We start from the raw sequence: 13,159 nt of genomic DNA on the forward strand, positions 1-13,159 counted from the left end.
TATTCAAACTTGTGTTCCCTTGTCTTTTTCCATGTGATACATTTCACTGCTTTGGGATTCTATCAGATTTAGAACAGTAGCTCTCAAAGTGGGTCTCAGACCAGCAGCAATTAATATCTGGGAGTTGATGAGAAATGCAAAATCTTGGGCCTATTCCTAGATCTACAGCTGTGAAGCCCAGAAATCTGTATTTTAGTAAGTCTCCAAGCAATTCTGAAGCACACAAAAGACTGATTTAGATGAAAAGATCGTAAATGCAGGTAAACATTTTTTTTTCATAGATGAAGTTAGGTAGAATATGTAAGCAACTGGAAAGAACAATTTCACCTGCTATAACAATCAATTTTTAGATGTTGGAATTGGTATATCAGAAACCTATAACCACACACAAAATAAATTCTACTAAGAATGAAGCATGAGGCATTTTATTCCAAACCCATTGGTGGTGAGAGCCACAATAACTAAGGAGTGTAGTAGTTCAGTATCTCACATTTGAAAAATAAATCATCTTTCATCAATCATGACACAGATGAAATATTTGGCATATCTCAAAATGAAAGGTATGGAACTGATCATTTTATCTTCTAAAAGCACTCAGAAATATTAACTTTATGCTGAAAGCACCTTTCATACACAGCACATTTCTTTTTTAGCAAAGACCACTAGACATGGCCCAGAAGCACCCAAAAAGCAATTGCAGGGATTCTGAAATTCCTCATCACATTTCACTCCCAAGCTTTGTGTGCAGTTTTCTGGAATCAGTCACTGAAATGATTATCTCAGTAAATCAGAAGATGTAACATCACCACATTCAGCTTTTGATAAGTAGGATAAGTTGGAAGTTAAATGAAAAAGAATTTTAATGTATAGAAACTTAATGTATATATGCATGCTTATGTAAATTAATTCAAGTAGAAAAATTCTTCAATGGCATACATATCAAAATCATAGTCTTAAATCTTCCTTTCCTCTTCCCTGTTGCAAAAATACAGACCAAAAATAAGATGGGTACTCACTATGTTTAAAATCTCTACAACTTGGCAAGAATGTTTGCTATATTGAGGTTTAGTAAAACCTAACAAGATTACTGGGTATAAATGCCTGGAGTGCAACAGTAAGTCATCTGAAAAATGGTGCAGTTTTATTACTCTGCCCTATGTTCTGAACGAAACAAAAATTTCCATGTGAAATCAGTTCTGGGCCACGGAATAATTTATTTTATGTGCACTGCTAATCTCCCCTCCATGGCCTTGGTTCCCGACTTCTTCAGCATCTCAGCAATGCCTGCATCTCTGGATGATGATGCAATAGAGAACTTTTTATTTGTCAGAGAAAAGCTTGTTGGATTCACCTCATTCCTGTAGTTGTATGATAAAAACAGTTGGATATTTAGGAAAATTTCAAAGATCTATTGGATTTTTTTTCCTGCAGTTTTGGTATACAGTTTTGGTATAAGACAGCTGTGTGTGTGTGTGTGTGTGTGTGTGTGTGTGTGTGTGTTCAGCACCAATCCAGAAATTATCAAAATAAACGAGACATTAATTATTATGAAGTTTACATAAAATCCTGAATGGAAATGGCCCATCTGTTTCAAAAATTGATCAAAATGGGTCAGAGCCATTGGTCGAGTATCCTATTAATGAGATAATTATCCCATTTTGATAAGGCAAAAATAAGTCCTGAGAAAAGTACCTGTATCTTCATTACCAATTTCCCAACTCTTTTCCCCAACAATCTGAATGTATCCATGAACAATTAGGCAAAGCTTAAATGCCATATTTGATTACAGTTATTGCAATTGGATGTCCTTCCTGTTTTGTACCATAATTTGAAATCTGTCTGGACTTTACATTATCATTCTCTGTCCCCTTAAAACATTTAGCTTTACTTTGAAGCTTAAGTGCTTAAAATCAGTTCAAACTTACTGTTTGGGATATACAGAGTCTCAAATCCCCAGTATGCAAATTCATGACTGTAAACTCTTAAGTGTTTGTAGCAAGAGACTTAGGAAAGCATAATCAACTTCATCCTCCTCTCCTCTATCCTGTCTTTTTGGAAGTAAGTATGTAGCTACAAAACATGTACCTATAAAAGCACCCATCCTTAAAAGGGTAAGATGAGCACTTTCCTTTTCAAAGAAGCAGAAGCTCATTCTAGTGTGCCTGGAATTATCTCCATGTTGTGGCCTCTTGATGTATCTGAGGCTGCCTGAGGGCATATGTGCTGGTCCTGGCCGGAGGCAAGCCAGGGACAGGTTGGGAATAGTCCATAAGAAAGGAGAACCTTCTCTAGGTACCTCCTAGTGTATATGGGGGTATTGGGTCAACTAAGATATGTTCAGTATGTCAAGGCCATGAGGGGTGTCCGACTGGTATATGAAATCACAGTCTCCAAAGTTAACAAAAATCAGTCATGGTAGAAAATTGCTGTGAGGATCTCTTTAGCGACATTATCAAGTTTGGAATACTGAAAAAAGTTCTTTCTTCAAATCCATCCCAACCCTTCTTAAGTTCCAGCACAGTAGAGGCAGTGAAAATGGTAACATCAGAAATTCTGCATCATGGCTAATTGGAAACCATATTCTCAATCAATAATCCAGGATCTAATTGTGCATGGTTGAGAGCTGGACAGAAGTATGATTTGCAGATTTCTCAGAAAATGCTTTTTTAAAAAATCAAAGCCTCTGATCAAATGTCTTTGCTTAAAACTAAGTACAACTAAGTAAAACTATTCCAACAAAATATTTAATATGAATACATAATGCTTTTATAAGCACCAATTAGCATAATGAAACACCCTAACCTGTGTTAAGGGTTGTATTCGTAGGATACACAAATATGGCAGTAAAATATTCTAAGATATACATGTATGCTCAAAAAAAGGCTAAGTACCTACTATTTTCTCATTCCCTTGGGAATGTATATTTTTGAGCAGTGAACTAAAGTTGGTGTTGTGAATTAGTAGCTATTTTTCTTCTGAGTCCTATAAATCAAGTTCAGGTAGAAACATGGCTTTTTTGCTAATTTTAGATCTGAATAATTATTTCTTGAGTGTCCTGTAGGATCAGAACATGGTTTACTACAACTGTGTGTTACTGTCTCTTTTAAGGAATCAGCTTGTAGGGGTTCTTAACTTTCACAATTAAAAACTTATAAAATCAGAATGGAGAACTTGACCAGTACGGAATGTCAACATCAAGACTGTAATATTCTTCCTCTCATGTCCATAATGTCAAGTGCTTTCTATAACAGGTAGAGTTCTAGAATTCTATGACAAGACCACAGGCCCAAAGTTCCTTCAAGATTTAGAAAGGACCCATGACTTGCTGCTTCCTTCCTGCAATCTGCCAGATATATGCCAGGCTTGCAGGTGAGTCGCCCTAGAAACAGTAGAAGCACAAATAACTAGCCAAACAGTGATTGCAATCATTTTACCATCATGCATTCTCCTTACTGTAATAACAACATTCCAGGAGAGAAAGTAATACACTGTGCTCAAGGAAGGATATAGAACAGAGAAGTTTATTTTACACTATCCGTCCGAGAAAACAATCGCCATAAACCAGTGCAAAATGTGCAACAGAATCGATAAGTGTGTCTTAGCTCTGAGACCCAAATTGGTGATCTCCTTTCCTGGTCCTTGGTTGGGCAGGTGCACCCTGGGCTAATGCCACCCTTGGTTTGCACCTCAGACAGAAACAGTCGACCAATTTGTAGCAGGTTATTTTTACAATTCATACCAGAATGTGTACAAGGGACTGGGAAAACCATACCAAATGAATGATAAGTGATCAGTGCTTAAAGTAAATACAAGGAACAGCACGGGCGGGCAATAATCCACAGTTTCAATAAATACAAGTGTAACAAGCATGGGTGTGTCTCAATTCGGTGGAACTAATCTGCATAATAATTCAGCATCATACAAAATCTAGCAGGGCTGTTGAGCAGTGATTGGCAAAATGTTCACAATAACTTATGCCCTTGAGCGAGTCTGTGGTTAACACACTCTGTGGTTTCCAAGGTGTCAGTTTTCTGCTTTCTCCTTCCATGGTCATCCCTCTGGGAGGGAGGGGTGGAGCTGGGCCAGCTTGGTGGTGGCATCCCATGAGGAACGACATTTGCCCAAGAGCCAGCCATCAGGGTCCAGTGTACTCAATACCAAGTGGCAAATTGGGACTTAATTGACGACATCTGTGCAAAATGCGCTTCTCTCCATTTTCCAAGAAACCAGTGTCTGTAATTCCTGCCTGGAAAGCAGTAGTGGCCTATGGGTCACTCCCTGTCACCCCAAATACCAAGCAACAAGAGCACATCTCAAGTACTCACAGACTGGGAAGCTTCTGTCAATGACTGCCTGGCATCTTGAGAATGGACAGTTAACCAGGACCCCTTAGTCAAAGGCCTCAGGCAGGCTAGAGCTATTGCTTGAAAAACTAGAAAGAACCTAGTGAGAAAGAGATGGTCATAGTGAACATGTGGGAAGTGGGTTTTCTTCCTCCAACACCTTGTGCCGCTCACCCCCACCCCCCAGGTGCAGGACATTCACGAGGTGTCCTTGGGCAGAAAAAATGCCATGCATTTGTTCATGGTGACCTCACCCAGTGGACTAAGCTCTTCCTCTATACACACTCCAATATGCCTGGGGTTCACCCCCAGGAGACAAAGCAGTACAACCTGCAGATCGTCAACTAAGCCAGAGCCCAGTGAAAGAAGACGCAAGAGAAGTACTCCAACTCTGGAAGAAAAGTAACAAAAGAGGGAGCCCCCCCCGCAAAATAAAACCCCCAAACCCAGTAACCTAGGAATCACCTCCAAACAAAACAGAATCCCAAACACTCCGCTATCAGTGGACCCTCTCTTCTCTATTTCTTCAACAGTCTCAGGTCATAAATTAGGGTAGTCTTCCATCAAATAACTTAAAAAAGGAGGTGGGATTGTAGTAAGTTGTGCCTGGCTTGGGCCAGTTAGCAGCCAGTTTTGTTCTAGAATCTCAGTCACTGTTCAAAAATGGAGCTTGAAAATTCATGTAGATGTTGGATGTCTTCACGTGGAGGAGGCAGGGAAGAAAGGGCGGGCAGGTAAAAGGGGCTGGGCAGGAGGTAGGACCAAAGAGATGGGGCATGAGGGAGGTGGCAGGGAGAGCCTGGGCCACCAGGACAGGAGCGGAGGCCTGTGGACAGCACGAGAGAGACGGACGCCATGGCCCTGGGGGCCCACGTGACTCAGGGTGCGACCAGGTCTCGTATTGCACAGAAAAGAAGGAACTGGGCCTCTGCAGGTGGCCCAGCAGATCAGTGGTCCCCACACATGGGCAAGTTCACAAAGGTGAACACGTTGAACTCCGTCATGATGGAGAAGCATAAGAACACGCCATACAGGAAGAGGCACCCACACCCTAGCTTCTTGTCCAGCTGCCACTTGTTCAGGTGAACGCCAAACACCTGAAACACACAGAATGCGTCAGAGTGCACCAATGGGGTGACCAGAATTGGGGCTGTGGGTGGTGGACCTTGGAAAACCTGCAAAATCCATGTCACAGATGGAGGAAGGTAGGAACATTAAGAAGAGAGGAAGCCAGCACATGCAGGTGGTGGAGAAGCACCTTAAAAAGTAAAAATGACAGGACCAACAAAGAGAGCTATCCAGGTCAATGACTGAACTCCAGTCCAGACTCTTCTGTGTGCAGCACCTGTGCCAGCCTCCTGTATCCTGCCCTAACAGGCCCTGGTTCACCACCAGGATACCAGCCTCTTTGTGTCAGGTGGTAGCCCAGTCCTGCAGGTAGCCCTCTAATATGCATGAATCTTTTCCCATTGTTGTACCTGGAAGTGACAAAATTGTCCTCATCTTCATTGCTGCTTCCAAACCACTATCCTTTCCTCCCTAAAAACACTCAGCATGGAATCTCAAGTCTTCAAGAGCTTCTCAAGAAGCTCTCCGTCACTTCTCTTGCTTTCTGCCTGCCCTTCTGAATGCGTATGTACAGTAAAAATATCTTTGGAACATTAAGGACAAAACAGTGCATTTCAACACTTATCACTGTGAAAATTCAATGGAATACTTGCATGGTAACAGAAAGTTTATGTGAGTCAGTCCATGTATTGATGTGAATTTGTTTCTACCAAACATGTCAGTAGAGTTGGGAATATTAACTTACAAAAATGGATGTATTGGCTCAGGTAGTGAGTGGAATGGGATAAAAGTACATTGTCAATAAAATATATTCTTAGTCTCTGAGTATTGGCTAAATCTGTGGATTCATGGATGTGTTTTGCAACCTAATAATCAATTATTATAATCTACCTCTTCAATGGCTCATCTTGCACAAAAGTGAGACGTCTCCCTTCTCTTCCCTTCCCTTCCCTTCCTTCCTTCATTTCTTCCTTCCTTCATTCCTCCTTCCCTCCCTCTTTCTCTTTCTCTTTTCTTTTGCTGTTGCTGGAGATCCAATTCAGAGCTTTATACCTGCTAGGCAAGTGCTCTACCACTGAGCTATAGCCCTGGCCTCCTCTTTACTTTTGACAAAACATTTTAAGTTTGTTATATGAGGCAGGACCATGCTTCTGAGAAGAGGGCTGGCTCCTTTCAGACAGGGAGGAGTAATTCCAGTGGGTTGCTAGGATCCTTTTTTAGAAGAAACAGCCAAGAGACAGCACATCTGGATGTCTATTGTCTCCATTCACCAGGAGGCCAAACTCATCTAGTCCCCAAAGAACCCAGGGGGAAGGAAGAACATGTGAACTCAAGAATGGAAAGAAAGCTGCAAACCTACCGTGACAAAGACAGAGGCCAGGAGCAAGCCCACAGAGTAAATCAGCCCTCTGCTATTCAGTCGAATCTATAAGAAAGGATTGAACAGAGTTAGGTTTCTGGAAAGGGCACCTGCTTAGTGTAGGGCACTCACGCAACTCTCAGGGATTCCGACTCTCTCCTCTAGGATGGAAAAAAAGGCAACAGCCTTGGTAGCTGTACTTGGGATGCATGTCCTAGAAATGTGTTCTTGTCACTGTCTTGTCCATTCTCAGCCCAATTCTGTCCTTACCTTCAGCCTCAGTCCCCCAGCTGAACCACCCAAGGCCACTTAAATTCTCATCATGTGTATTTTTGTTCTTTGCAAAATGGTTCCATCGAGGTGACCTCCAGAAAACTTTAGCTTTATCAAACTCATTACTTTTAGGGTAAATTTCTTCAAAGTAGTGATGGGAAAACATGAATATGCTTTTAAAATCTTATTTGCATAAAAATGTGGTTTTTTTCCCCCTGCCTTGCTAGGAAGAGGCAAATGAGATACAATAGAGAACAAACATAGAAGAGGAATGAGTTAAAATTCAATTTCTGGTATTAGCAAAAGGATTTTGGGGGAAAATAAAATGCTGAAGAGAGAGAAAAAGGTTTTGGAGGTTTTTTTGTTTTGGGTTTTTTTTTTTTTTTTTTTTTTTTTTTGTGATACCAGGGGTTTGATCTCAAGAACTGATGTTTGTTAGGCAAGCATTCTAGCACCTAAGCCCAGCCCCAATTTTTGGAGTTCTTATAGAACAATGTTGCCCAGTAGGACTTTCTGCAATGATGGAAATGTACTATATCGGTCCTGTTCAAGATGGTACCCATTTGGCAATTGTGGCTGTTCAGTAAAGGAACAAAATGTCTAATCTTGTTTAGTTTTAATTAATTTAAATTGCATTTGAAGAGTCAAATGTGATTTGTGGCTGTAAAATTGGGCACAGCAGGTAAAGTGTTAAGGGATTGAGTTGGCCAACAAAAATCATAGAGTTTTTACCATAGTCTAGAAAGGATATGGCTTTTGTCTTTGGCCAAAATCATGAGGCTTCCCTGAAATGGAAGGGATGCCTGAAAGTAGCAGTTCTCAAAGAGTGGTCCCAGGACCACAGCAGCAGCAGTGTCTCTTGGGAACTTCTTAGAAATGCATCACCTCAGGCCCTGCCCAAACCCACTGAGTCAGCAGTTTTGGGGGGAGTGGGGGGCAGTCCAGCCATCTGTGCTTTAACAGGCCTCCAAATGTTTCTGATGTATCAGAAAGTTTAAGAATTACTAATTTAGGGGAAGAACAAAACCTAAATCCACTTTTGTTGACCTCCAGTGGTTCTGGAGGTAGGACTTCATTTTTTAAAAGTGTTCTCTTGAAATCGCTCATGTGGATTCAAGTGCAGCCCCCCCACCCCCCGACTCCACCCTCACCCTTGACCAATGTACACAGCTGGTCCTAAAGCAAGTAAAAAAACTCAGCCTGTGTACACGGAAAGGGAAAATAAAACGATGGATTTGTCCATTATTTTCTAAGTGGTGATTATGAGTGGGAGTTGTTGGGATCCTTTGACAGTGTTCAAGGTACTGCTTGCCCGCATTTCTTCACTTCACAGTGGGGTGTTTGTATGGGAGCATGGATGTATCACCACAGGTGGGTGTATCAGGTTCAGTTCTTACTGTAGGAACCTAGGGCATAATACTTCTCACAGTAACCAATGCTCTGTCACAGAGGAAATGAGCTGAACTCTTTCCCCCATAATTCACCATCTCTGTGAATCTACTACCTGCTGAACCACAACAGGGATTGGCCTCCAATCACCTTCCTTAGGATTGCCTTCCTAAGATTAAAGGAGGATTCAACTCATATCGCTGTGACATGCAAGCAATGGGTTGATCTTGTTAATTTGGTGCAGAAAATTAGAGGATTGGCCCCATCCCAAACTGACTGGTAGCTGAACTTCTTGTAGACCCTCAACCTGGCTGTGGCTGGATCCCTCCTTTGATCAGCTGAATTGGTATAGAGAAGCCAGTATCCAGGAATGCATTACCATGCATTGTCCTGAAAAAGATTCTCTTTCCATCACGGTGGGGCATATCTGTCATCTCAGCACTTGGGAAGCTGGGGCAGGAGAGAAGATCATGAGTTTGTGGCCAGTCTGTGCTACAGAGCAAAACTCTGTCTTCAACAACAACAGCAATAACAATAACAAAGCTTCTCTCCTCCAAATATACTGTTGACACTGCCTATGATGGTTCCACTTACACCCTGGCCAGTGTTGGAAGTGACAGTTGTTCCTCAGAGCATCATGATGGCCCCTAAACAGAGGGAAGAACTGCCTTCTGGGGCTCTCCTCAGTTGCATTGTCCATGGGTGGCACAGAAACACTGAGACACTGTGAACAAACACTCAAATCCTTTGAGCTGTCAATTTTCAATACCATATGGATTGTTTATAGAATAGGGTCAATGTATTCCCAGCCCTGCTTATTCTCTGAGTTCTAGGGTTAAATCCTTGTCACCAACAAAAATTAAGTAAAGTGATTTCTTTCCCCTTAGAAACCAAGGGCCAGTGAGAGTAAAGACCTAAGCAGGAAAATTCTCTCTGGCTAGTCATTTTTCAAGTGAATCATGTTAAACCAAAGCTATTGAATTTTACTCTTCGTACATTCACATAAAGTCACAAAGAACTGTGTTGCTGAAATTCTAAACTTGGCTCTAAAGATGAAAGACAACTAAATCTTTTGTGAAATGTCTGTGGAATTTTCCACGTTCTCACTCCCTTCTCTGCATTCTTCATTTCATAGTGAATTGCTATGTGTTTTGTTTTTTTTTTCATTGTTAATTAGGGAGCTGGCTTCTAACAGCCTGTATTTATTCCCTGATGTCTGACCCCACACTTTTACACAAACATGGGAGCCAGGAATTAGGGTTCTTTCAGTTGCCTTTTGGTCTAACTTAAACACATCTGCTGGAGACCATGGGTGGTTTGGGGCAGGAGTCAATAAGCTACTATCCTTGGGTCAAATCTGTAAATAAAGTTTTATTAGAACTCAGCTCATTCATTTAAATATTATCTAGAACTACTTTCATTCTACAACATTGCACTTGAGTAGTTTTGACAGAGACTCTTTGGCCCACAAAACTTAAAATGCGTGCTTTCTGGACCTTAAAAAAAAAAAAAAAGAAAAAGCAAACAATCTATCAACCCTTGGTTTAGTGCATGGGCTCCAGACTTGGCTTCCTGGATTTTGAATCCCTGATTGATCACTCACCTGCTGTACAGCCTTGGAGAAGTAATGTAAGTTCCTTAAGCCTTGGTTTTCTGAAGCGTAAAAGGGGATTTGACTGTTTTTACTTCATGGATCTGTGAGGGTACTGAATTAACTCACATGAAAGCTCTTGAAAAGGGGCTGGAATGTAGCACATTCTCAGAAAGTATGGGTCATCATTCCCTACCTGCTCAGCAAGTTGCCTTCCCTGGCACACCTGGGTTCTTTTTTATTAACCCATCACCTGTAGCTTTTGGATCAATATCTTATTAGATTACAGACACCAAGAGGACAGGCCCATGCCTGATTTTCCCTCCATAGGCTACATGCTTAACATGAAATTGATGAGTGATAAGGAGTGGCCATGAGGTATCATGTCAAATGTGGCTGGCAAGAAGGCAATTTTCAGTGGACAGTGGGGACTGATCAGAGAGAGGCTGGAAGCAGGAACCCTGGATGTTACTTCCTGCTTAATATTCTAGAAGCAACATGATCTCTACCAAACATTCCCTATCTCCCTTCCCTTTATTTTTTATGAGGCTGTGTGGGCTTTTTTCAAAACCCAAAATATTATTATGAAAGTTTTCAAGAATTCACAGATAGTGTGTATTTCTTCCACAATTTAAAAGCAAAGTGAAAAGAGGTCTACATTGGCTTCTTCTCACCAATAGGATAGGTATTAATAAAGATGCTGAAGTTAACTAGAGACCCTACTCAGTCCTTCATGTCACCATCTCCCACCCCAGAACCCCACTCTATAGTTATGTACTTGGAACTCTTCCAAAGTGGTCCAGTTTGTCTTTCCCACCTCATTCCAGCACCTCATTTCCCTGGCTCCACATTCTGAATGTTTAAATGAGTTTCTGCTGATGATGCTGGATGTATAAGTGTGTGTGTGTGTGTGTGTGTGTGTGTGTATGTGTGTGTGTTGGGCAGGAGCGAGGCTGGGTGGCAAGGGGCAAGAGTGGAGATTTCATTGGGCAGACAGACCAGGGTGAGGGTTGGCTTAAGAAAGGGGGCAGGCAGCGTGTGCTTTTTGGTTTTAAAACCAAAGCATCAGGTATATCTAGTACCTGAATACAGCAAAACACACAGATCTTAAGTGCACTTACTCTTGAATGAGTTTTGACAAATGCATGTAATCCACACCTCCACAAAAATATAAAATATGTCCATATCCTTCAGGGCAGCAAAACTAGTCTCTTGGGGCCCACTAAGCCAGATGATAACACCAAATCCTTCTCACCTTTGCAAAAAAACCTTTGTGCTCCAACTGGGCACAGTGTTGAGCTAAGTCATTTCCTTGCCCCCGCCTCACAGATGCGAGGCACAAGAAGTGGAAACACAGAAAAATTTCATGGCAATGCTGATCTGAGAGCATGTGAAGCACATCTCAGATTGTTCCATCCTGACATTTAATGTTGTTTTTATTTCTTGTCTTCAGAAATATGCATTTTCACTTTCCAATTCCTTCTTGGCAGTGGTGCAGAGGAAACAGAAGGCTGGCTGCTTCCAAAGTCAACAGGAATGCAGTCCACAGTGCATGCATGTTTTTCAGTATGGATGTGCACATAGAGACCCATTCATAACAAGTTTCATGAAGTCATGTTGCTCGCAAAACAGTTCCCTGAACTCTACTGCATTTGGGGAACCAACACCCCCAGCCTAAAGTATTCTGATTTCCCCCATACAACAGTTTAAAACCTCTCTGTGGTCTGAGGTCAGCTCCACCCAACCAACAAATTCTTTTGGAAAAATAAGAAGCCCCTGGATTTTTTCTAATTTATTTATAATTTGGAACACATGTTGCATGTTGCTCTACACTTTCTTCTTTGGGTAGTTTTAACACTTGTTTGGGTGTAGTTTCCAAATGGATATTACTAACCTTGGCCTTACATTGGATAATATCATAGGGTAGGAATCTCTTTCCCTGAGATTTAACTGAGATGAGAAAGTGAAAAGAAAAGAGGCAAATTAATGACAGCTGGCATCCCTAAGTCCCTTCCTCTCCAAAGTCTCTCACAAAGACAATGTTGCCTTCAATTCTAGGGGCTACTTCATTAAGTAAGTAGGTAGGTTTTGTTCTCTCTATTTGAAGATGAGACAACTGAGGCTCAGACAAGTTAAGGCACTTAGTCAAAGCCACAAAGCTGGAGAAAGGTCAAGCCTGCACTTTGACATGGGCTTCAGACTCTAAATTACAGGCTCTTCATTGCATCCTGCCAGGCATCACATGGAGAGACAGAGCAATCATGCTCACTTGAGTCTTTTTTCCTGTTTTTACAAAGCCACTGAAGCCACCCTGGGGGCCCCACCCTCATGACCTCTATTAACCCTAATAATCTACCCAAATCCCCACTTCTAAATGACATATAGCTTGGGGATTAAGTTTCCAACACTGGACTTTGGGGGAACACATTCAAACCATGCACTACATCCACATCTGTTCATTTCTGATATGACCATTTAGGTGGGTGCCAGCTGCCTCCCAACACCCAGTTCCTGCAACTGTCTGCAGAGAGCTTTTTCCTGAACCATGGAAGTGCCAAACAATAAATCCCCATCAATGACTCTTACAAGCAGCTAAAAGCACCCCAGTTCCCGTGTTCTGTGTTCCTCGGATAGATCATTCAGAGACAGAGAGGCTATACACCATCTCCCAAAGCTCCCTCTTGTGAGGATTCAGTTCCAGCAGCCCATGGTGGTGACCAGCTTGCTGATGCACCTTCTGATGGCTGCTTCCCTATCCCATCTCATGTCTCCATTTTCACACTGGAGTTTCCTGCTCCTTCTGAGTAAACTTCTCACTTGAATCCTTGACTCAGGGTTTAATAGTTTCTGGGGCATCCAAACTGTGATAAACAGCGAGACTGAATCAGCTTTCCAGGTTAGCCCTTCCATGGTAGGATCTGTAAGGATCCTTCCTTCCCCAAACATCACCTAATTTTTCTTACATAGTCTCTGAACTCCAAGGGTCAAGATTTATGGTCTTACTGTAGCTCCCAAGAGCTCTTTTAGAACCATCTTGAGAAATGCCATTCATTAAGATGTCACCAAACTATCCCCAAGTCATCTCTCCAGATCTTGTGGGAGTAGTTTATAGATTGGCTCTTACAATGATTTCTG

At 41.8% G+C, this 13,159-nt stretch overlaps 1 protein-coding gene across 4 annotated transcripts in view; it reads right to left on the bottom strand.

Moving 5' to 3' along the window:
- Nucleotides 1–3,503: 3,503 nt before the first annotated feature.
- Nucleotides 3,504–13,159, bottom strand: part of Slc24a3 (solute carrier family 24 member 3) — a 499,789-nt gene continuing 490,133 nt past the window's right edge. For all 4 annotated transcript variants that reach the window (XM_074074249.1, XM_020170610.2, XM_074074251.1 and 1 more), the window contains 2 exons: nucleotides 6,772–6,837; nucleotides 3,504–5,440 (listed from right to left, as the gene is read on the bottom strand). In XM_074074249.1, coding sequence (XP_073930350.1) covers nucleotides 5,291–5,440; nucleotides 6,772–6,837 — 216 coding nt within the window. In that variant the 3' untranslated portion in view covers nucleotides 3,504–5,290. The remainder of the gene's footprint in view (nucleotides 5,441–6,771; nucleotides 6,838–13,159) is intronic.

This window comes from Castor canadensis, chromosome 5 (genome assembly GCF_047511655.1).
Source record: "Castor canadensis chromosome 5, mCasCan1.hap1v2, whole genome shotgun sequence".
In the NCBI taxonomy this organism is placed as follows: domain Eukaryota; kingdom Metazoa; phylum Chordata; class Mammalia; order Rodentia; family Castoridae; genus Castor; species Castor canadensis.